This window comes from Zonotrichia albicollis, chromosome 1 (genome assembly GCF_047830755.1).
Source record: "Zonotrichia albicollis isolate bZonAlb1 chromosome 1, bZonAlb1.hap1, whole genome shotgun sequence".
Lineage (NCBI taxonomy): Eukaryota > Metazoa > Chordata > Aves > Passeriformes > Passerellidae > Zonotrichia > Zonotrichia albicollis.
Window position 1 is genome coordinate 98,868,751 of NC_133819.1, and position 25,235 is coordinate 98,893,985.

Genomic DNA, 25,235 nt, shown 5'->3' on the forward strand with positions numbered 1-25,235 from the left:
CATGAGTATCTCTCAGGTGGGAGACTGGTGACCAACACTCAGGTCAGCCTCACAGTGAAGAAGTGTTTTCTCAGGTTCCCCTAAGCCTTGTCTTTTCCCGGCTGAACAATCCCAGACCTGTTTAATTGAAATTTTTACACAAGCAGGACTACTTGCCCTACCAGGACCTGCAGATCTGCATTGAGAGAAAAAAAACCCATAGCTGAAGATAGGAAAGACTGTAACAGGTTTGAACGAACGAGGGAATGACACTGACATTAAAGTGAGCAAGTTTCATGCCTGCGCTGACGGAAGGCTGCTGACACAGCAGTGTAATACATGTGATGAAATAATTCATGCTTAAAGAGAGAATGTATTTTATAAGATTGCAAAATCCAAAGGAGTCTCTGACCACAAGCAGCCCAGGGACAGATGTCGACTTCCTAACGTCGAAATTCCTGAAGGCAGCAGGAGAACAATACCCTGTTTACCTAAACAGCAATTGTCCAGGCCAGCACAGTGAAAGAAACTCTCATGCATATGCGGGGTTACCAAAGAAATCGGGGCACTCCTGCCTCAGGCATAAAAAAACGTATAAAAAACCTCGCTGGAAGCGGCATGTGTGAACAGAGGGACGTCCGAGGCCACAGAGGTTGGATGTGCGTTCACCCAGCACAGATCCCGGCCTCGACGCTCTCTTTGGGCTGTGGTGGTTTTGAGGACTGTATTTTGGTCGCAGACAAAGATAAATAAAATCTTTTCGCATTTTTGATAATGTGGCTTTTCGACTGATCATTTATAACAGCATCAAGGCAGGGGGCGAGCTCTACCCTGGGCAGCGACCCAGCAACAGGACAGGGGGCACGCGTGTTCCTGCTGGAGGGAGGGCGAGGTGTGCTCTTCCAAAGAAGCAGAGGGTGAAAAATGCATGTATTTTTATGATTGGCTTTCTGCAAATATTAAAATGAATATTATATGTGTTGTGTTAGAAAGTAATGCTGTATTAATTCTCTTAAGTACTGTGTTAAATATTGTTTTAGGTTAGAAAAAAATGTTAAAATAGAAACGATGCTATGTAGGATACTTTTTTTAAAGAAAGGACTCCCAGCAAGATAGCTGCCACAGGACACCTAAATCTTTCAGAGAAAAAGAATTTATTGCCCTCTTATCAGAAGAAACGAACTTCTTCCCACCTCGAAGGCGCTGTTAGGATTCGGAGGAAGAAGTTGACGATGACCAGACAAAATCCTGTGTTTGAATGGACTTTATACACCACGTATGAAGTGTATGAATATGCAACAAGCTATTGCTTTTAAGGGTTAATCCTTTGTTAACGGGAGTTCTTTTTCGGGCTCGTGCTGCCAAGAAAAAGGTACCCGGACATCCGTAACTCTTTGTGTTTATTGTCTTATATTGTCCTAATTCAATTTGTCCAAATTATTATTACTCTAATAGTATTACTATTTCTTTACCCATTTTATTACTATTAAACTTTTAAAATTTTACAAACAAGAGATCGGCGTTTCTCACACAGAGCACTGATTCACTGAACGAGAGTCTCCCCGCTGGGGACATGACAAGAGAATATTCACGCCGCGCTCTGTCACCGTGCAGCGGTGCCACGCTCGCCCCCCTCCCGCCTCCCCGAGCGCCCCTCAGCAGGGCGAACGACCTGAGCCCGCCCCGCCACCCGCGGCTCCCTCCGCGCCTGCGCCGTGGCGAGAGGTCGGCGCTTCCCCTTCCGGCCTTGCCGCGGCTCTGTCAACATGGCAGCGGCGCCGGGCGGGCGGCCGCGCTGCCTCCTCTGGGCGGCAGGTGACGGGCGGGCGGTGCCGGGCTGGGCTGCAGGGCACGGCGGCGAACAGCGGCGGGGCTGGGCGGCGGGCAGCGCTGGGGCAGGCAGCAGTGTAGGGAAGCGCTGAGGGGGGCAGGAGGGAAGGGATGCTGTGAGCTGGCGTGGGTGAGCGCCCCGGGTTGGTTCGGGCATCACTCACGGAACCCTTTTCCTTCCCCTCGCAGTGGTTGCACATGTGGTGGCGTCAGGTGCGGGTTTTGTGGAGGATCTAGATGAGTCGTAAGTATTGGGGTGTCTTGCGTAATTGCCAAGATATTGTTTGTTTTCTTGTGGGGGACATGACCCCCGACTTTGTGCGTGGTGTTCTTGTCGAGAAAGCTACACTGGAAAGCACTGTGACTTTTGTAGCAGGAAGGACAGAGAGGTTGTGGCCTGAAATATCATAGAATATTCTCTGTTGGAAGGGGCCCAAAAGCATAACTGGAGTACAATTCCTGTTCGTGCACAGGACTCCCAGAAAGTCACACCATGTGCCTGAGAGTGTTGTCCAGACCCTTCCTGAGCTCTGTCGGGCTTGGTGCCCATTTCCCTGGGGAGCCTGTTCCAGAGCCTAAGCACTGGATGGGTGTAAAACATTTTCCTGATACCCAACCTAAACCTCACCAGCACAGCTTCATGCTGTTCCCTGGGGTCATGCCACTGGCCACCAGAGAGATCAGATACTGCTCCTCTGCTTCCTCCCCTGAGGAGGTTGTACACTCCCATGAGGTCTCTCCTCAGTCTCACCTATTGAGGAGATTCAATTAATGAAGCTGAGGAACATTTTAGTTTTTCAGCTCCTTTAAAGCTGTTACTCTAGTGGTTTTGCCAGAAGTGTTCTTAGGTTTCCTTGCTTGTTCTTTCTTTCTGGAAGGGTAAATATATTGGTGTGCTGGTGCTTGCCTCAGGTAAAGCTGATTGCATTTAACCAAGTTCTTCATTAGTTTGCAGCCTGGCTGCCATGAGGGGTTGGGAAAATGAGTCTAAGTGTGTTCATGCGTGGCCAGAAATGGAAGAGAGAAAGAGGCTGCAGGACCAGTTCATGGCTGCTTGAAGTGCCAGTAATATTTGTGTAAAAATGTGCCTTTATAACACAGTTAGTCCCAAGACTGTGCAGGAGTTGAAGTTCATAGTCGTGCCATGAGCTTGGTTGTGTAGTGTCAGTGTTGGTGTACTGGTTTGCTGTAGCAGTTTGGTAGCTACATAGTTGCTGTTTCCCATGAAAATTACCCAAATGTTTTTTGGGGGTTTTTTTTGGTCAGATTATCAGGTTGATATCAAGTGCTACAAAGTGCAGCATGATTATTGGATTGGAAAGAGAAGGTATGACTGGTAGGGAGGAGAAGTTGGCATTAGATGACTGCTTTGGGATAAATTCAGCCAGTTAAAGGTGACGTTTTCATGAGGTTTCAGTCCACAATAAATTGCATCAAAGAGCTAAACTGTCAGGAAACCACTCACATTTTCACAATATTGCTTGTTAATCATAAGATCAGGTGAGGTGTAGTGATTTTATGGGTGAGGGGATGGGAACATATGGAAGGAGTTCTCAGGAGAGACACAGCAGTGTCTCTGGTCTTCTGAAACAGCAACTGAAGCATGGGAACTGTTTGGACTTGGTTTTCAAAGCTTGTTTTTTTTGTTTTTAAAACATGCTCGTATATTCACGGACTGAAGATGCATTCACTTAGCCTATCTTTGCTCCTACTTCATGTTCCTGTATCATGTTTCCACACGTGTGTGTTTAAATATATTTGCTGTTCTGGAATGACAAATCATGATTCTGTTGTCACATAACTTTTTAAAGTAACTGATAAAAGGAAATCATATTTTAGAACGCTTGAATTTTTCAATTACAGAACTGTACAGAAACTTGTATTTGCAACTGAGAGTAAGAATCGAAGAATTGTTTAGGCAGTTTTTGTGGGTGATTTTTTGTAGCTAATTGGCAAGTGGTGAGAGAGGTCAGAAAACCCATTTAAATTTAATTGAAATTAAAATTTATTTTAAACAATTTAAATTTTAGTTTAACTTTGCTCCAAACCAGAGAGCAGTGACTGGTGAAGTTCCAAGTTTTCCTTTTGAGAGACAACAAAACGTTATGGATGTTCTGCTGTTGCTGAAAGCTTTGTGTTCTTTGGAATTTTAGTGGTTGTAAACAATGGGGGCTAGTACAATGCACAGGTCCCTTTCCTAAGCTTACAGGATTTAGGAGAACAAGGAGCAGAGCGGAGCTGACAGAAGTGCCCAGCTGGGCTGCGGGAGGGTGCACAAAATGAGCTGTGGTTCCTCTTGGCTTGTGCTGCTCTGATAGCAGATCTGCTGCCTCAGGTCAGTGAGGATGTGTGGACTTGTTCTAGTGGCATAATGGACTGTGATGGGTGTGGACTTGTTCTAGTAGCATAATGAAGCAGATAACTAATCTGACTTAAAAAGGAAGTGGTTTTCTGTCTGTGGGGTGACTCAAACCAGGATCAGAAGCATCAGAAATGGTGCAAGAGGGAAGCAAGGAAGAGATACAGTAGCTGGGTTGTTTTGGAATTGTGACCTCGGTGTTCAGTTTTGCTTCATGCTGTTTTTTTTTTAATTGTTCATGATTAAGTGGGGGCTGAGAGAACATTTGATCATGTGGCTGGGAAGATGTATGGGTTTGAGACAAATAATTTTGATTCAAGGATGTGCAACATTTATGCCATCTTCCCATCAGTGTGATTGTGTTTCTGTCAGCTGACAGAGGCTTGCACAGAACAGTTAGAAGAGACACTGAAATTTTGTGCCTGGAAAGCATATTTATAGGGCCTAGAAACAGCATCTTCAGAAAATGCTTCACTGCTAATTTGTAGAGAGATTTCTGGTTTTCTTCAGCAGTGTGAAAGTGAACTTCCTTAACATTGTCTGGTAATTTAATCATTGACATTAGCAAAACTAGAGTGAGTTTTGATAGGGTTTTGTTATACTTCAGGTTTTAGTTTCTGTGGAAGTTGATTAGAAGTATGTTGAAACTTTTCATTACTATAAAAAGTACAGTATTTTTTATACAATATTAAACTCTGTTGGAAAGCTCAGCCTCCAGATGTTTCATTCTTTCTCTCTTTTCTTTCTGTGTGCTGGCAAGGTAGCAGTCTACCTTTCTCAGTACTCTAATGCTCTTTACAATTTGCCATAACAGTTGTACTGTGGTAGAGGAAGGAAAACATTTAATTGTAAATTCTTCTTAAACAAAGAAAAAGTGATATGCTAAATTGCAGCACAGCCTAGGATCTTATGATTCAGTAACTGCTTTCTGCCTCTTGCATCATAGCCAATTATTTGGCATTGTTACTGGAAGTTAGCTGTAGCTCTGTTAGACTTCTCAGGAGATGCTGGCCTCTTAGTGGTTCTTTCATTAGCTCTATAGTGCTTGGGGTGGTGAGGTAAATTTTTAGTGAGGTTGTCAACTAAGCAATTTTGTGACTTAAAAATGTTGCTTTCTATTAGCAGTTCTATAGCATAATCTCTGCAAATACCTTTCCTGCTGATGTACAGGCACAGCAGCCTTGGTATGCCATCAGTAAAATAGGCTGGAATTTACCAGTGAAATGCTGCAATTCTGAGTTTCAAACACTGAACACTCATTAGATTGTATTCATGATTTCTGAATTATTTCTGTCAAACAGCAAGCCAATTATCAGCATTAGTATTTCTTCAAGACCATTATGGAGTGTTACAGATTCATCTTAAAATGAAATATAATAAATTCTGCCTATTGCTTATGGGCCATTTATAGGCATGCTGCATATTGGGAACTGACAAGTTGAGCTATAACTTGTATTAATTGGATCATAGGTCCACGCTTAGGCATAATTATATGTAAATATCTCATTTTGCAAGAAGAGTGGTGCAGCTGAAATGTTGTACCGTGTATGCCATAGTGTGTGACTTCAGTCCCAGTCCTAGTCACTTACAAAGTGTGTCTTCTACAAAAATAAACCTTAGGTTAAAGTTCTAGCTAATTTAATTCCCTACACAGAACTAGTCAAATAATGCACTAATTCATATGATGTTGTAGTGACAACAGGAAATGTGTAAGCAGCATTTTGGGAGATACCAAAGAACTTTGATTTATCAAGCTTAATTTTGTATTAGAGATTTTAGAATTCAGTGACAGATTTACAGTTAATAACACCAGTTAGTTAATTTAAATGCCATTTGTCTAGCATTAAGAAAATTCAGTAGCACCTTTTTATCTCTGGATTTTATCAATAACTTGATCATTTTTATTTCATTAACTTGATTTCTTGGTTGTGTGCAACTTTAATAGAACTATAAACTGACACGCCTATAGTAGAATTTTAAAGGAAGTTGAATTAAAATTGCTTTGCATGTTAATATTAAAGATAATTTAGTTAGTGTTTAATAAGGCTAAGATTAACAGTTTAAGCCAATACTCAAAAGAGTCTGTATTACTTGGTATATAAAAATACAACCAAATATATTTAATATATATTAAATATCTTTATTATATATTAACCAAAAAACCAAATATATTTAATATAACTAAGGCAATTGAAAAATACTTCCTCTCCCTAGATTCCACATGCTAGTCAAATATCTTCTGTGTGTTTTGGTGTGTATTCTTATTTCTTGCTGTTTTTCTGTTTTGTTGTTTTGGGGTTTTTTTGTCTTAGGAAATAGTTAGAGAAACCTAATTGGCACAGCTGTGTGTGTAGTGTCAGGTAGAGGGACAATATTATGCTAAAAAATAAGCATCTCCTCTGTTTCTCCACCCTCAAAGAAAGAAACAAACCAGAAATCTTGTATCTATACCTTTATATTAACCTTATTGTAGAGTTTTTCTATTTCATACATACATTTCACTATTTTATTTTTCAGATACATAACTTATTACTTTCATTTTTTCCCCTTTCCAGGTTTAAAGAAAACCGTAAAGATGATATTTGGCTTGTGGATGTGAGTATCTCAGAAAAACGGGAAGTTCTGCTGGTGGAAATCAAAAGGCAGAAAGCACAGTGCTACACCCTGTAGTCAAGCTGCTTCATTGCTTGGAAAATTGTTTGTACATGATGCAGAAAAACTTCATGACAGTGATTCTGACAGGATAGATAAGCAATCTGCTGTTCAGGCTGAGCCAGGAATAGGCTGAATAGACTGCTGAATAGGCTTCAGTCTATGTTTTGCAGTCCTTTACAAAGGAAAGCAGATTACCTAACACACTCAGGAGGTGATAACCTCTGTTGAAAATTTTTATAATTCCTTTCATTAAATATATCAGCTGATTTGTGTTCTAGACTTCTGTTAGCACTGAAAGACCAAATATATGAGATCCCTGTTACTTTTCTAAATTGTTTGGAAAGAGTCAGTGCCCCTTATTTCAGGGACAAAGAGTTTTTAAAAAGATTGAGTTTGCTTGTGAATGAGGTAACATTCCTTTTCTTACCCAAATACGTACTGTAATTCTCAAAATTCTGTTACTCAGATTAGGGATTTTTTGAGTGGGAAAAACTATATGAGCTACTTCAGAGTTATCAGCAGTGTATAGCAAAACAAAATCCAACTTTTGTTCAATTGTGATCTTATCTTGTAATACCAAAACATTGATATCTTGACAAATTCATATTTCTGGATAGATTGTTTATATGATCTTCTGACTTTCAAAAAAAATGTTATGATGCAGTCTATTCCTAAATAAGAAATCATATAGTACTGCAGCAGTTCAATGTATTCTTTTCAAACTTGTGCATTCATGTTAAAAGTAAGACTAAATCATAAATGCTGCTTGTCATGCTAACCTGCTAACCTTTTAACTTGCAATTTAATTAAGACATATAGAGTACCAGGACTGGAAAATAAGTATTGCTAATAATTTGAGGGTTAATTGTAGAATCAATTTCTACTTCTTTTTTTTTTCTTTTTTTTTTTCCTTTTTTTTTTTTTTGTGAAATTTATTTGCTTCTCAGTTTTATGCACCTTGGTGTGGCCACTGTAAGAAACTGGAGCCTGTGTGGAATGAAGTGGGCATAGAAATGAGAAACATGGGTTCTCCAGTAAAAGTTGGGAAGATGGATGCAACTTCCTTTTCTAGTAAGTATGGTTTTTTTAGGGGTAAGTCATTACAGCCTCTGTTTTGAAACGAATTTTTTTTCCTTGTAGTTGTTCTTCTGTCATAGCACAAGTACGAAAACAGTAATTGTAAAAAATTTTCCTGATTATTTTTTCTTCCAAAAGTGACAACTTTCTGTAGTGTGTGCTTTTTATATGCGCATTTGTTTCTGCTTGAATAGGGAATTCTTCCTGACAAATGGAAAGTAAAAGCCTCTCAAAGATCTCCTTTTGATATGCCTCTTAGAGTACTGTTATATAAGCACTTTTGTGTGGTGTGTCTCTGGAGAGCATCCAGTTTTAGGTTCCTTCTGTTACTGCTGGAGGAGTGCCCGTGCTCTTGCTCTTACTCATTTCAGGTAATCGGTCCTGAAACTCTTTCATAAAGCCTGCTGAAATAACTGAATTCATTGCATCACTGATCACTGCTCAGCTGATTTCTTCCCATGTTTCTCTGTAAATGTCTTCTCAAAGAACCAAATTTAGTGCTTTCAGTGCCTTTTTGCTTGCTGATGCCTTTCATATGTGCCGACCTTTTCAGAGAAAATCCCAAACCTTCGCTGCTCAGAGGAGTGGTTTGGGTAGACGTGAGAGGATTGCTGAGTGCTTAACAGTACTTCCTTTGTGTTTGTGTGCTTCTTTATTGTCAGTTTGCTTAAATCTATGGTGAACCAGGAGGATACTTAAAAGAGTAGGTATAGGGAGGAGTGGGGCCCAAGTGAGATCTACATGTAATAAAATTTTGTAAATACATGTAGTGTTTTTAGTTAATATCCATTCAACTTGATTATTCAGGTTTGTTGTATCTGCCTAAAATGTTATGCAGAATACTTTTCTCAGTGGTATTCCAGTTTTTCCTGTGCTTAGATATGGGAGAGTGTGGTCTTTTGAGATTAAAATCATTTTGCCTCAAAGACCAATTTATTGTATATATCTTTTTCTGTAAAACCAAATAAATATGACTTCATGTTTCATCTTAAAGACACTTATTTTCTATGGAAAAGTAAGTCTGGAGAATTAGAAGTTTCAAGTTGATGCAACCAGGTAACTTCAAAACTGGGAATACATTCCATGGTTCTCTAATTTTCCAGTCATGTATATAAAATTCTAAATCCTATAAATTGTATAAAGTCTTACCCTGAAATATTTGTATTTGTCATCCTGTTACTGAAATCTTGTGGTTTATACCCAGAACAGAATTGGTACTATGTTTTTGTTATATAATTAATTTTTACTTATATGAAAATCACTGAAAGCTGCAAGGGTTCCTTTGTGCCCTGGAAAAGATTTTCTTCTCAGATTTGCTACCGGTTTCATAGTGTCTGATAAATTTTTTAAAATAGTTTTTTACTCTCATTTTCAAAGAGGAAATTTTATATCTGAATACAAAAAACTAAACTCAGCTTAATACCATTGCAGTCTAAAGATTCTCTGAAATCAAAGTAATTCAGTCTTGAAAACATCAGTAGGAAATGCAGCTGCAATGTGTTCACGTCACTAGGAAGGAACGTGAGTGGTTTGCTCTGCGTAGGAATATGAAGTAGTATGAAAGAGCTGAACTTGGAGAAGCTTTTTGTCAGAGAGCTGAGATCACAGGTGAACATATAAATCATCCAGTAAATGTTACCTCTGATGGCTCTGTGGAATGAGGATACAGCTCTTGCATCAACAGAGCAGTCACCTGCTGTGGCATCAGTTTAATTTTCAAGGTGTTTGGCCTCAGGAGTCCGCTGTGTGAGAGCAGAGTAGAAATACATCACACCTAGGGCTGGCACAAGTGCTGCTGTTTGCCTCTACTGTATTCTTGATATCAAGAAGTAGAGGTGATGATGGAAGTAATTTCCATGAAGATGAGAGAATTTTGGTAATTCCCATGGCTGGAATGTTTAAAAAATTATTAAAAATTGTCTCTTCTCCTTCTCCTAAGCACACACAAGAGCTGTACAAGGAGAAATAAACTGTTGACAGCTCTTGTGATTAAGTGCTCTAATACACATTTTAATGCATTGCAGTTCTGTGTAGTAGAGCTGTAAGAGAAAAGGATCAGAATCAAATTGATCCTCATGTGTATTTCTTAGAACAGTTGTCTTTGATTAGATGCCTGTAGGTGAGCTGCTGGTTTTATTTGTAGTGCTGTGCAATAAGGTACTTGCACCTGATCTAGGTGAACAACCTTGGGGTCAATTTCTAAACTCTTTGCACAGAAGGCATCCAACATCTGCTTGCTGTGGCGTGTTTTTGTAGCTTCAGAATGATTTTGTAACAAGCATTGATTCTAGGTGCTTTCTGAGTTCAGGGATTGTTGCTCAACAGGGAGTTGCACAAGTATTGCCACAATTTTAGACTTATTTAATCCTTTTTTGAGACTGTGTAGTTTAACTTTTGGAAAAAACTGAATTTGATGTAAAGTGTAGTTGAAGGTGGCTGTTGCTATGTTCACAAGTGGAAGGGTGATTGCAAGTTATACTCCTCCAATTGGTGGAAGCAAGATAAAAGTTTTTAAAAAGATCTGAGGTGAGGGAAAAAGTTCTGCAGTTGTCTTACTTTTAATCATTTCAGTAAACATCAGGTAAGTATCTGATTAGAAAGCGCCTGCTTCTGGTAAGGTTCAATGATAGTAGACATTTACTTGTCTACTATGTGGAGTATGATTTAAAAACTTTTTTGTAATAACTGCAGTATGATTCTGCATTTCTCATTAGCCATTTCTTTCAAGCATTAGTATTTACAGCTCTTCATCCTCAATGCTTAATTTTTACCTCTAAATTTTCTGTCAATTGTATGTGCATATTCATTGCATGCTGCTTTTGGTGAAAGCAGACCAAGCATGTCTGTCTAGAGGATTTCTCATGACATTTGAGTTGTGGCACATGAATTGGGAGGCTATCCTGGCACCCTGCAGCACCTCTGAAAGAAGTCTAAAATTTAATGATGTACCTTAATAATGGCAGGCTTTTTTTGTAAGCAAGTAAAGTAATCCATATTGAGCTAAGTGGTATTTTTTTCATTTGTTTTTGTGGCTTGAATAGTAAAACATGTTTAAAGATTAAGGTGGGAGAGAAAAAAAAAGTCTTGGTTCACTTTAGCATAAACTCATTTCTTTCAGGTATTGCATCTGAATTTGGAGTGCGAGGCTATCCAACAATTAAGCTGTAAGTCGATCCTTCTTATTGAATTTCTATCAATGAATTCATGACAAAAAATTTAAAAAATCTAAATGACTGTCCATTTAGAAGTCTCAAATTGTGTAATGTATAGTCCAGTACAATGTCACATTAAATAAAAACTCAGTGGTCCTAAGTACTTTTTACTGTGGACATACTGGGGATTTTAGCTGGTTATTGTTTAACCAAACAGTATTCCTAATGGATGATAATAAATCTTGTCAAGTTAGTTTTTTCAAAAAAGGAAGCAGAGATGTTCAGCTTGATAATCTTTAAGGATGAAAATTTTCAGTATAGAGGAATTGAAAATTCCTCTGAATTTCCTAAATCTCTATGGATTTCAAGAAAGCCTGTCAGAATTAGTAAAACTGACTTGAATACTTTGCTAATGCAAGCATGCTACATCCCCTCTCAACAGAATACTGTAACCTGACCAACACTTCACTGAAGCATAATACATAAATTTGAAAGGTTTTGCAGATCATTTGATACATTTCAATTATAAAAAAGCATTAAATAAGTTTATATGCTTTCCTTTTACAAGGACTAATCCCTAAGTAGTATAGATGTTGAGTGGGTTGGGTTTGGTTTGCGTGTGGGGTGTTTCATCATTTTAGGGAGGCTTTTTAATATGGTCATAAACAAGTGTTCTGTGTGCTCTAAGTGTTCTAAATTATCTGTATGCTTACAAAGTGAGCACTGTGCACTAGAAGAAAGAATTGTAAAAGGATTTTAAGTATTTCAACAAATCAGTGAGTCAGATACTGTGTAAATAAGCTTTTATTCCATAATACCATTGTATTGCATTATTGAGTTTTATATTTTACTGACCACTTCTTTGGCTTATCACTGACTGTAAACATGAAGGTTGAGAAATCTTGTATGTACAAATGTAGTTTAGATGATTGCTTTTCTGTTCTTTTTTTGTCTGTTTGTCTAGCTTGAAAGGTGACTTGGCCTACAACTACAGAGGACCTAGAACCAAAGATGATATAATTGAATTTGCTAATAGAGTGGCAGGGTAAGTATACTCTTCTCAGAGACTGGTTCTGCTGACTTCAAACTTATGTGGGACTTTGAAGTGGGCCAAGACCTCTTTAAAAAAGAACAAGATACTGAAATAAAAAAAACTATATGTGCTATGAGTGTGGCTGCATGGGAGACTGGTGCTAAGTTAAGATTATTTATATCTAAGGCCACATTTTCTGGGTGTTGTGCTTACATTCAGAATTTTCTCTCTGAAATGATGGAGACTTTACTGTGGCCTTCCACTGTATAAAGACATCTCCTAAGAAAGACAGTTTTTATCAGGGTCTGTACTGACAGGATAAGGGGAAATGATTTTCAACAGAAAGAGGCTAGGTTTAGAAAAAATATTAGGAAGAAATTCTCTACTGTGAGGGTGGCAAGACACTGGAACCAGTTGCCCAGAGAAGTTTTGGATGCCCCATCTGTGCAAGTGTTCAAGGCCAGTTTGGGTGGGGCACTGAGGAGCCTGGTCTGGTGAAAGATGTCCCTGCTCAGGGTGGCAGGGTTGGACCAGATGATCTTTAAGATCCCTTCCAGTCTAGCCTAGTCTGTGATTCTGTGACCAGTAAAAGGCATCCATGTTTAAATCATAGCAGCATTTTGTAGTAAGATCTGAATTTCATATTTTAAGTGTCCTGTTTGATGAACCTAATATGTTACTTGGTTGGGGAGCGGGGTGGGAGGGAATGTGCTTTTTTTCTTTTAGTATAAAATATAATAATAATAATTCTTTTAGTAATAAATAAAAAAACTAAATTAATTTTCTAAATTTTGGAATTTATTTTTTGAAAAACGTTACAAAAAACTGTATGACATTTTCTTGTGAATTTTTATTTGTTTGAGTTTTGCAGGTTGCACAAACTGAGATTTTCCTATGTCTTTGTTTCCCTTTCCAGACCTCTCATCAGGCCGCTTCCTAGCCAGCATATGTTTGAGCATGTGCAAAAGAGACATCGTGTACTTTTTGTGTATGTTGGTGGTGAATCTCCTTTAAAGGTTTGAACCTTGATTAAATAAAATTACTTCTCTTGGCTGTTTAGGGAGTCATTTTAAAAATCTTTCAAAATACTGAAGTGCATGCTTGTAACAAATTCTTGGGTTTTTTTACATTTATCTTTTACAATCTTATGCCATAAATATGTTTTCAAATTGCTCTTTGAAGATAAAGTATGTGACAAAGCTTTTGTTTGACACATACTAAAAGTTCAGAAATTAAAAAAACATTGTTTGTATTTTTTCAGGAAAAATACATTGAGGTTGCTTCAGAACTAATAGTTTATACATACTTTTTTTCTGCCTCAGAAGATGTGCTGCCTGAGGTAAGCTGTTTCCATTCCTACTGCTTCCCCAGAAATGGCATTTTTCTCCTCATCTATGTAATTTTGCTGTTTTGATGGCAGAGAGGTGGCTTTTTACAGTATGTTTGGCTTTGGTAGATATCTGGGTAATTACACTGAAACATGTAATGTTTGACTCTATATGGGAAAATAATACAACCCAAATTCCAGTCTGTCATCGCTTTGTTTGAATTAATATGACTGAACAAGGCCAAAATACTTGTTCAGTCATATTAATAAAATTAATCAGAGGATGAGCAGAAGTCAGTGTGGGCCACAGAACTTGCTCAAGAAAGTAGATAGTTGGATTTTTACCCAGTGCAAAACTCTTGTTGCTCCCAACAGTCTTTTCACCAAACACTTTTAAAGCTAATCAGGAGTTTTTAGCATGAATTACTGCTGTTTCCTCATTTAGCAGAAGTGAAGAGGAAGTTACTTTCATCTTGTACAGTACAGCTGATCAACACGTTAATCTGCCCCAGGCATCAGCCAGTCCAGTCCACTGGCTGCAGAATTCTCTTGTGGCTTCTTTTAAGACTTCTGTGATAAGGAAGTTGTTTACAGTTCACCACAGGGGTGGAAAAAATTGATGTTACTGTAGTGAATCTAAGCATTGTTGCTTACTTGTTGTAACAAAATTAAAAGACTTTTTCATTTATTGTTATCTCCAAGTGAGACCTAAGTCTGCCCCATGCCTACTTATATGTGACTTTGATGTCACTTGGTGATTAATGGGATAACAACTAGCATAATTTGGTTTGTTGTTTTGTGGGGCAAACTTAGGCAGCTGCATTTTACAGCACCATAAATAGGACTGGCCTCTTTACAAATAGTGCATTGTTCTCCAGTTCTCCAGAAGCCTTGTATCAAAAGCTACCTTAATTTAAATATTGCTATTTGCACTTCAGCTCCAGTTGAGCAAGAGAAGTACTGTTCAGTTGTGCAGTGGAAAGAGTAAAAAAGGCTGGAAGTCTTTGAGGTTCTGTGATCACACTGACATAAGCAGTGAGCTCTTTTTTCCCCCAGAAGATAATTTCCCACCAGTGTCATTTAAGCTGAAGTAGTGATGGTGTTCAGTATTCTACGGAGATGCAAAAATGTTCAGAAATTTGTGGTTGTGAGTTGTTATGAGCCTTTGCATTACAGTGTTCACTGTTAGGCTTTGTTTCATCACCTTAGGTAATATTGTTCCAAGCTTAAGGCATCTTTCACAAGCTTGAAGCTGTGCACAGATTGATTTCTCCTTCAACGATGTTAAATTAGGTTTTAGGCAAGTGAGAGAACAAAGCATCATCTGGGACTACCTTCTTGATTGTTCATATCAGCTATTATATTATTTATAGATTACTGCTTTTAACTTTCTTAACTTACAAGAAAGTTAATGCAGAATGACAGAAGGCATGTCATTTGGAAATGATGCTGTCCTTTACCTTTCCAAACCATCAGGAAATCAGATGATTCAGATTACATGATCAAAATTAAGCTTATGATACAGTTCTTTCTTAACCAGAAATACTGTTAAAATTTTAACTTAGAATGCTAGCAAGGTGTAAGAAGTAGATGCAGTATTTTTTCTATGGCAGTTCACTAAAAACATGAGTTGTAAAATAAATTTTTTTTTAAATAAAATTATTTTGAGTTCTAAGAAGAAAATTTCTACAGCTTGCTGGCCATCGTGAATACCATGTTTAGCATGGTAATACAGGCTTTTGTTATTTGTCTAAATTAGGTCTGTTTGCAGCCCTGTGTGCTGAAGCTTTTTTTTTTATATTCCCATCAGTCTGAAGCACAGGAAATAGCCCAGATTTAGTGGCACATGTTACTGGTGGTACTATTTACTCTGCAAAATTGAGTGTCCATTTAGTGGAGGCAGCAGTATGACAGGTATGCTGACAACAGCACAAATTGGGAACTGAAAACATGATTGATAAAACCCTCAAGTTACAATTTCCTAGCTAGAGTCTCCATGTCCAATCCATAAACTGCTCATGCTACTGCAGATTTCAGTAAAAGTCACATTTCTTTTGTGCTTCGTGAGATCTACTTCTCAAAAATATATTTATGTTGCATTATTTTTAATATACAGAAGCTGATAAATTTATCTTAGTACATGTAGGCAAAAAAGATTTAGATATACTTAGAGATTTTCCTCATGTACTACATTTACATGTTTTCAGATTTTTTTTTTTTTTTTTGCTTAAAAATCTTTTAATCTTCCATGGATTGATTAAAACCTGACTCTTTCAGTATGTGACATTGCCTGAATTACCTGCTGTTATGGTCTTCAAAGATGGAACTTACTTTGTTTATGATGGTAAGTAAAAGTGGACTTTACCTTAAGACAAGTTATTTAAAGCATATATGGAGAAACTGGAGTTGGGATTTTTTGAAGGGTATGTAGGGATACTTGGAAATTCTTCAGTTTTAGGATAAATAGCAGCTCTTTTGTGAAGGAAAAGAGAGAAAATTTACTAGTTCTTCCACAACAAAATGCAAGGAATTTCGCATTGCAAAGAATTTTGCAGTTTTGCATTTTGCAATGCAAGCAATACTGAAGTTGAAGTGGTGATGTTTGCTTTATGTTTTCAGTAAGATGTAGCTTCCAGTATTGCAGTTTTGCCTGCATTAACATGCTTAGAAGAGTTACTGCTTCCCTCACTGTACAAATTCATCACATACATAGACTACTTTACCTGGTTTGTTCAGCGTGTAAGCTGTAGAAAGGCCCCCTGAAACTGGCAGTGTTTTATAGCATTGCTATTTCTACAGTGTGTATATGCAGTACATAAGGCCAGTACGCCTGCCACTGCTGTAAAAGTGTGTATCTGTGTATATGTGTGCACATCCATATGAAAGCATTACATTGTGCTCAGACTGTACCATCAGGCATGTTAGAAGCACGTACACATACTCAGTTACATTGCATAGCTGGGCTTATAGACACACCACTTACTTTCAAAAGCATCTCCTCTTGATTCAGATTGTTTCAAATGCAAGTTTTCACTTTAAGTTGGAAAGACATCACTCAGAGATCGTTCTGCAGGTTTAATTTCTTAGGATAAGTAGTATTCTTTGTGTCCTCATAGAATGGATGTACTTGTCTTCCTCTTGAGTTTGTTGTTTCCAAATAAAAATTCACTCTACAGCCTCCATGGTTTGCATTTAATTCTTTTGATCTCTTTTAGCAATCTGGGAGAAGGAAAGCTTGTCAGAGAAACACTTCTTTTGCTCTGTGGCCTGCTTGCTTTTTCCACACCTTCTGAAACAAATACAAAAACTGTAATAATTCAGGCCTTTAATTTACTTTGTAAAAATTTTACTTTTTTATAATGTACCAGAAATATTATTGGAAGTCAAATCATGAAGACGTATTTTAAGAGACTGAATAAAGTTTTATGTGCAACTGTTAAAACTGGCAGAAATATGAAGAGCTCACTATAAGGAAAAAGTTATAGCAAAATGCACTTCATTGCCCTGACCTTTGTCTTGTTTTGGTTTGGGTTTTTTCCTTCTCTGTAGTAGGGGAAATGGATGCAGATGCATGGGATGCATTGTGCTTAGAATTGCTTGCTGCTGCCTCACAGCAGATAATTGTTAACCTGTAATTATTGATACTTCAGTCTATACAATAGGATTTAAGACAAATTATTTATTGTGCATTTTTTGACATAAAATGCAGCATATATGTATATATGTTTTACTTGTGGTTTAGATCTAATTGATGGTATGTATTAGAATTTCATTCTTATTAGGTTAACACATCTAGGATCTACTAGCCTTCAGTAGATGGTCAGTCATACATGATTATTGGTTCATTTACATTCACAGTGCTGTTTAATGCATCTGCTTTTTCTTGATCTTTCTGTTTCATTTAAGGACTCTCACAAATACTGCTTTCTGTATTTTTGTATCTCTACTTGACAAGTTATGTACACACACCCCTTTAAAAGCAGGGTTTAAACCTTTTACTTTCTGCCCTGGATCACAGTTAGCTTCTAATATAGTATCATTTATCCTTGATTTGGAAAATAAAATTATCAAATCGACTTTTCTTGCTTTTCTATAATATGCTTTTTTGTTCAGTGATTGAAAATAGCTTTAGAAGTTTTAAAACTTTAAATGCCCTAAGTGTGATAATTGATGTAACAAGGGTAAAAGGAAAAAGGGAGAAAAATTAGTGGTTGCCCCATTAGTACTGAAATAGTAAATCTGATGGTCCACCTCTTAAAAAAATGTAAGTAATCCTTTTTTTTAATGTCAGAGTATGAAGATGGTGATTTGTCATCCTGGATAAACAGAGAAAGATTTCAAGGCTACCTTCATGTAGATGGCTTTACTCTGTATGAACTTGGAGATACAGGTGAGATGCTGCTGCTGCTAAACCATTTGACACTATGTACTAAACTAAAGTAAGAAAAGTCAAAAGAGTACTAAGAACACGTTTTTAAACTTTAGAAATTAATATCAGATTAGAGCTGATAGTTGCAGTATTTTGTTGATGTTGAACTGACCTGTGACTAGAAGTTTCACATACAGTCTACACTAGTCCATTCCTCACGACATAAAAGTTAGTGTGTCTAACACTAAATCACAAAAATTAGTAGGACTTTTAATTTAAGAGCACCTTACATTTTGCATAAGTTTCATGTTACCTCTCGCAATACATGCAGGGAATTTTAAAACTAGATTTAGAAGTATCAAATATGAATTGTCCAGATATCTTGTATCTAGTGGATTTAGATATCTTTGAAATAGATGTGGCAAGAACAGGAGAGGAGCATGTATTGAAGTGGACTTTTCCCAGAAAACTTCAGCTTTCCTTTAGCAAAAGTTCTACAGGCCAGATGAAAATTTTGCAGTCAGGCGGCCTCTGGAAAAGGCACACAACTTGTACTGCTCTTAAGGTTTATACACAACTGAGGTACCAGTGGAAATACTCTTAAGTGTTGATTTTTCCAGGCCAGGACATGTTATCATCCATGTTCCATTACAAAATACTTAGATTCAATCAACACTGAGTTGTTTCAGGTTTTAAAGAATATGAAGTATCTCTGTTCTTATATGTTTATAAAGCTAATATTGTTACACCTACATTTTGAATGGTTATTTACAGAAATGCTGTTGGGAGTTGTTTAAATATAAGTTATTTCTTCCTGTTACATTTTTGACTAACAATTCCTCAAAAACAGAACCCAAAACTTTATTAATACACTGGAGAAGCCATCATTTACTTTAAAGAGCTTTATGTATTAATACATAGTACCTGGAATTTATCTACATCATCTTTTGCATTCTAAAGGCCAAGTCTCCTGGTGTATTTATTAGGTAACATATTAGGGTGGAAAGAAATGGGGAAAAATTGAGAACTATGGAAGAAGTGGAATGGGGAGAAGCTACTATTTGACCAGGAATTATGGAAATGAATCATAAGTCTTGCCCTTAAAACCCTTCAGTATTACTTGAACAAGAGTGACTTAATTTTGGAGGGGAATGCTTCCTGTGGCATGGTGATAGGTAGGAGCTGAGCAATTGATGGTCTTGATGGGGAGGGTTTTGAGTGAATTGTGGCATGTGGAGAGAACTGAAAAATCAGCCCTCTGGAGGCTTGGGTTAATATGGTTGATGACTGACTGCACTGTTAACAGATCTACTTTCCTAACTGCAAGGCTTTGATCTGGAGAAACTTTGGGCAGCTTTATAAACATACTTTTATCTGATTGACCATAGCACTCTTTGGGTTTGGAGATTTTTTTCTTTTAATCAGAAAAACTTCACAAAGTAAATCTTGAAGAGATTGGTATATTCTGGTGTTGACCTTTAAGCTCATCTGTCAGAGGGCTGTGAACTAAATTGTGTTTCTGATGTCATGAATTTTGGGCTCTGCCAGTACATTTTCCAGTTTTTTTTCCTTAATGCTCACAAGAGTATGAAAAATAGTTGTTAATAAATCCATATAATAGTGATTTAATCGCTTACAATCAGTTTGTAATTGCTGCTATATAATACAGGTCTCCATAGCCTCATATTTAGCTATATGTAAATATGCAGCTTGAGTAGGAAAGTAATTTTTATCTGCATTTTCTCCCTTTTGACTTCTTTCTGTAGATAGGCTTTTCATGCAATGCTAGTGGTGTGGCATTGAGCTCCATCTTAATTTATTTTCAGTAGCTTTAAGATCACAGCTCGGTCAGCTTGAAGAGGCTTTTTGGCTGTGATTCGTGTTTATACTTAGAAACTTATTCCTGTCCCTAGAAAGTACCTGATCTTCTAAGTTGACATATTTCCCATTGGAGAATGTGTGTTTCTTTTTAAATGGTTTCAAGAATTTTATTCCTTATTTTAGGAAAACTTGTGGCTATCGCAGTCATTGATGATAAAAACTCTTCAGTGGAACATACCAGGTACAGAATTAAGTATTGGTAACCCTATGGAAGAGATGTGCTGGTATGACATAAGGAAGTTTGGAAGTTGCTTAAGTATTGAGAAATATAGGTTAAATGAGTGGGTTAAACTTGTAAATGTTCTGACTTAGTGTACTAATTTTACTTAATTTATGGCTTGGTCGAAGTACATGTGAGTTCACTGAGATGGGGGGAGTTCCTGTATCACTTTTTTGCCATTTGTTAATGGGATCACAGGAGCTAATGGTGATCTCATAGCTTTTGAAAGCTGTTGTGTCACCTTTTAAACAAAGACAAAAGTGCTTGAGTTCAGATGACTTTGAGATGAACTCAGTGAGTTTAAACAAATGACTGTACTTTAGTTCACTCACATTGAAAATTAAGCTCGTGATGCTTATATATTAGTTGTCTGTGGAACTTTAAACAAGGGATGTTTTTGCTGGGGTTGGAGTTTGCCAAAGAGACAGAGGAACAAGACCTTCCCTCATCCCTTTCTGGCTGCATATACAGACTAAAAAAATTCTGTTCAAGTACTGTGTATGCTATTTTCAACCTTTAGGAACTAAGCAAGATGAACAAGGTGTTTTTTTATAGGCCTTTTTGCTGATGAGGTATGAGTTGCTGCTTACTGGGGAAATCTCAATGTTTATTGTTTGTATTTAGCAGGAGTTTATCCTGGGTATCCATGCCAATTTTTTTCCTTTCAGATTAAAGTCGATTATTCAGGAAGTTGCCAGAGATTATCGGGATCACTTTCACAGGTAGGGACTCTGGGATGCGCATGGGACTCTGATGTTTTAATACTTCTTCTGCATTAATCTTTCTAAGACAGCAGTCACTTTTTTTTTCCTAAGTGAAAAACGTTACAGTGTGTGCTTTTATATTTTTATGCTGATATTTAATAGAACCATTTCATTAACTGACTGTGTTTGATAATGCTGTGTTCTAGATCATCACTTTTTTTGAATTACATTTCTAAGTGTGTGTTCTCATTTTCAGTTATAGGAAAAATGTTAATGGAGAAGTTTTGCTGAAACCCACTATTGCATTTTCTTTTTCATAATTTTATTTCTAACTGCTTCTCTTTCAGGGATTTCCAGTTTGGCCATATGGATGGAAATGATTACATTAATAGTTTACTAATGGAGTAAGTAAATTCTTATTTGAATATTCTTTCTTCGGTTGTATTTGTTACCAAATGTATTTAATTGATAATAATCTTACAGAAATTTCTTGGCTTTCATGACTTAAAAAAAAACACTGTCATCAGAATTCAGCCTGTACTGTAGTATCAATTAATTGTTAAATTAAATGGTATAAATACATAATTTAATGTTAGATGTTTAGCTTACTGATAATGCTGATTAACAAAGCTTATCTTTTAGGTCTACTTTGTTAAATCTCTGTTAGAGTTGTGAGGCTTTCATTCTTGGTGTATCTTTATGACATGAATAGAAATGCACTTCTGCAGAGAAGCATAGAATGCGTGGAAGATGCTGTCTGCACTTGATATGTACATGGTATATTTTGAAATATATAAATGGTTTAGCAAGATGCTTGACAGTTGCCCTTACTATGGTCCTTTTCTAAAACATGCATAATTAGAGAGTTGAGTTGCTTGGCATTTGTAGTTCACTACTTCTTCTCCTCTGGCCTTTGGAGGTCTGAAAGACAGGAAAACCAGGAGTCAGTATTATAATTCTTGAAGTTTTCCAAATCCATTTCTCAGGGATCAAAACATTAATTAAGCATGTGTTCATGATCCTTAAAGATTCTAGAAGCTTCATATGGACCCAAAAGCACAAGGTCTGTATTTCTCTAGAATGTCTGTAGATTAACTCCTGCTTTAAAAGCAATTCTCTCCATAAAAATTATGTGATTTCATTGAACTAGTGCTTTATAATTGCCAAAAGTGAGACCTCCCTCACTTCATTAATTGCTTCTCCTGTGCAGGCTCTTATGTCTGTCTGCTGAGCTCTTTCATCCTGTTTATCTGTCAGAAAAGTGTCTGGTTTTTGTCTGAGCAAGTAGGGAAGTTACGTTGCTGATTCAGCAATGTGAATGTTATTCCCTTCTACTCTGCTGAGTATCAGCACAGATGTGCAGAGAAGCAGGGAAGGGAGATGAGATACCTGGGAGGAGGGAAATTAAGGGAAAAAAGACAGAACTGCCATTTGGAGTGGTAGTGATCTAGTGGCAAGGTCTGTTCAGCTGGTTTGTTTCACTGAATCTGCAAAATGCTTGATTTTATTATTTGTAGTATATGGAAAGTTCTGGTTCAAGTACTCACCAGCTTTTAATTATTTTCTAAAGCAGTGTATACCTTTCAAGCATGAGCAGGAATTTGCAAAAGAATGCAGCAAATTATGTTCAAAGCAGTGGCTCTTCATGTGGCTACATGAATAATTCGAGTTAAAAAAAAAAGTATTGCAACTGCAACTGCTTCAGTTTGTCACCAGGTGGCAGCAAGTAGAAAGAGAAAAAATCGGAATAATGAGAAATGTATCACAAAACACCTTTTACTGTGCTAGATGCACATAGGAACAAATTCTGATTTCTTTACAAAGGACAAAATATTGTATGATTTCTGGGGATAGACTAAGACCTTGAAAAAAGTACATTTACGAACTTGACTGTTACTCCGTTAGTAGACATTATAATACTTCTGTCTTTTCAGCAGTATATGAACATGCTTTTGTTGGATTAGAAATGGTACATTTGCAACCATGCACAAAAGAAGAAATCAGAATATTGTGTATTTTAATTAAAATACATAATTTTGCTTAAATTTTTACTTAAAAATGCTTTTCAGTATTTTACTGAAAGCAAAAATACAGCTAAGGTGTGTAATATCACTCTCAGGTATGTAGAACTCTCCTCTGCTCCTGAAAGTAACACATTAAATGTGCTTTTGTGAACTTCTGTATAGCATAAAGAATCTGTATATGGAGGTTACCTTTCAGCTGCTCTACCCAATTCCAAGAACATTAGTTACCAGACTGTTAAATGCAACAGAAATACTGCATCTAAAAAGTAAAACTTGTTCTGTTTTGCTGGAAGGACATATTTTGGCAGGAATTGGGAACTTGTCACCAGATGCTTGCAGAAACAGTGACTTTGCTAGCGGGCCTTCTACTTAGATTTCTTCTTTGTCCCTAGTAAGAAGAGAATAAAAATTTCAAGGGGAAATATTGTATTTATTGAATCTTATGTTGCAGGTTGCCTTGGTGTACAAAGTTGTGTTATTTGGTTGTTTTTTCTAAAGTTGTATTTAAAAGATGGCATTATTTTGCTATCCCTGTAATTGCCCTTACGGTTTTTGAGGTGTCACCATGGTTTCAGCTTCAGTATTAGGAAGAGAGACTGCATGTTAAATCTTTAAGTATTCAGCATTCTAGAAGTTCAGAAAATTGGCATATATTAATAAATTTTTTCACTTTTAGGTTTGCATTTGAATTTAAATCAAGACCAAAAGCCCCACCTAAAATGTGAGAAAAAATTTAGGATAATTTCAGTGACTCCAAGGAAAAATGGACATCTTGAGTAAATAACCAGTATTTTCATTAAATAATTTACTATTAATTGATAGCCACAGATAAGACTGAAATCATCATCAATTTTACATATATTACAAATGTAAATGGATGGGGCACATTAGACAAGGGTGAAAAGGTAGAAAAATAAGGTTTGCATTGCTTCTGCTGTGAAGGAAATACTTGAATTCATTACAGACAGAATTATACAAAATTGATAAAGACTACAGGAGATCTTAAACTTGTTTAATATATTTAAATCTTTCTTTTTGAACAATGTACTTTTGCAGTATTAAAATTTCTTAACCTGATCTTATTTTGAATTTAGTGCTATAGCAAGCCGAAGATTAAACTGGTTTGTGTCCAGAAATAATGTCTAACATTTTTTTCTTTCCACTTATGATGTATGTGCACATGCACAAGACAGTTAACTGCTGAGTAATAATTCTTTAAAAACTCTGTTCCTCATAAACCATATCTAAAAGAGCTGTAGAAAAGCTATGCTTGGCATGGTTTCTTCTTTCAGTTTGACCAGCAGATGTTGATTGGTAAAGGTGATCAGTTGGACAATGCTTGTGTGAGATTAAATTTTTGAGTTACGCTTCTGCCTTTGTTAACTTAAATACTTAATGTATTTCATATACAAGGCTGCTATTTGTGATCTCTTACTATTTGCAAAGTCATAAGGTACCTGATTTTCTGGTGCTCTGGGTATGTAAAATGCTGTAAGCTTCAATAGTGTCACTGACAGAGATGTGATGGAAAACAATATTAATGAGAAACGTGCCCATATCATTCATGTTCATACCATACCATGCCATACCTTTTCTCTTGCTTTCTTGTTTTTAAAGAATTACTACAAAGAGCACATAGGAAGATTAATAGATTACCTTTTGAAATAATGTAGGGATTACTTGAATTGGAATATTTTATATGGTAGTTGTTTAAATAGATAAACTGTCTCTTTTATGTTTCCAGTGACTTGACAATCCCTACTATTGTTGTATTGAATACCTCCAATCAGCAATATTTTCTACCAGATAGGCACATTGAGAGCACAGAAGACATGGTTCAATTTATTAACAATATCCTGGATGGTACAGCTGAAGTAAGTCTTCATAGTGGCTTGGAATATATTGGTTAATGTTTATTTCCTTAGATGCTAAAGTAAGGAGAAAATTTGTTACTCTGATATTTATGTGTGTGTTTAATATTCCTGTCCTGTCCTGTCTTACTGTCTTGGGTGCTGTCACTGAATATGGGATTGTAAATTCTGCAGTCATGCTCTTACATGTTGTACAAAGCAAGCTTTCTTTTGTTTATAGCATAATGGTAGACAGCTTCTTTTGATATTCCTTTTGCTGGTGCAGTTATAAATGGAGAGATTTTTATTCATCTCCTGGTTTGCATTAAATGCATTTGTTTAAAATTTTGAATGATAGTGCATAATTGAACTGCACCTTTTCTTTTGGGTGGAAAATTAATAAATCAAATAGCTGGAGGAATTACAACTTCAGAGTCAAAAAAGCAGTATTATACTTGCTTTGGATGTTAGAAGTGGACACAAGGTTACTCCTCTCTGCTCTAAAACTAAAAAATAGCTGTCGTTTGTTAGAACAGCAAAGTTAATTGGAATTGATGACTTGGATATTTTTGGGTATTTATTCCCTCAGTGTACTGTAAGTTGAGCAGAAAGCTATGTTGTGTGGATGAGGAAAGAGGTCATGGAGCAGAACTTTCATTTGTGCTTCTGGGGAAAAAAGGTTTTGCCATGAAGGGCAACTGATAGTTAATAATTTGGCTGCCTCCTGGGAGAAGCCTGTTTTTGGTTTAAACCCCAATTGGCTGTATATTGAGAG

General features: G+C 36.8%; 1 protein-coding gene across 3 annotated transcripts in view; it reads left to right on the forward strand.

Annotated features, from left to right (window-relative positions):
* Positions 1 to 1,660: 1,660 nt before the first annotated feature.
* The window catches only part of TMX3 (thioredoxin related transmembrane protein 3), a 29,425-nt gene continuing 5,850 nt past the window's right edge, over positions 1,661 to 25,235 (forward strand). For 2 of the 3 annotated variants that reach the window (XM_074547944.1, XM_026790982.2), the window contains exons 1-14: positions 1,661 to 1,794; positions 1,999 to 2,053; positions 6,724 to 6,763; positions 7,771 to 7,894; positions 11,019 to 11,064; positions 12,017 to 12,097; positions 13,002 to 13,101; positions 13,347 to 13,424; positions 15,690 to 15,756; positions 17,704 to 17,802; positions 19,786 to 19,843; positions 20,551 to 20,604; positions 20,934 to 20,990; positions 24,355 to 24,484. In XM_074547944.1, the coding sequence (XP_074404045.1) occupies positions 1,746 to 1,794; positions 1,999 to 2,053; positions 6,724 to 6,763; positions 7,771 to 7,894; positions 11,019 to 11,064; positions 12,017 to 12,097; positions 13,002 to 13,101; positions 13,347 to 13,424; positions 15,690 to 15,756; positions 17,704 to 17,802; positions 19,786 to 19,843; positions 20,551 to 20,604; positions 20,934 to 20,990; positions 24,355 to 24,484 (1,038 nt within the window). In that variant the 5' untranslated portion in view covers positions 1,661 to 1,745. Of the gene's footprint in view, positions 1,795 to 1,998; positions 2,054 to 6,723; positions 6,764 to 7,770; positions 7,895 to 10,212; positions 10,482 to 11,018; positions 11,065 to 12,016; positions 12,098 to 13,001; positions 13,102 to 13,346; positions 13,425 to 15,689; positions 15,757 to 17,703; positions 17,803 to 19,785; positions 19,844 to 20,550; positions 20,605 to 20,933; positions 20,991 to 24,354; positions 24,485 to 25,235 lie in introns of those variants that run through there. The other variant, XM_074547953.1, reaches the window with a different exon arrangement.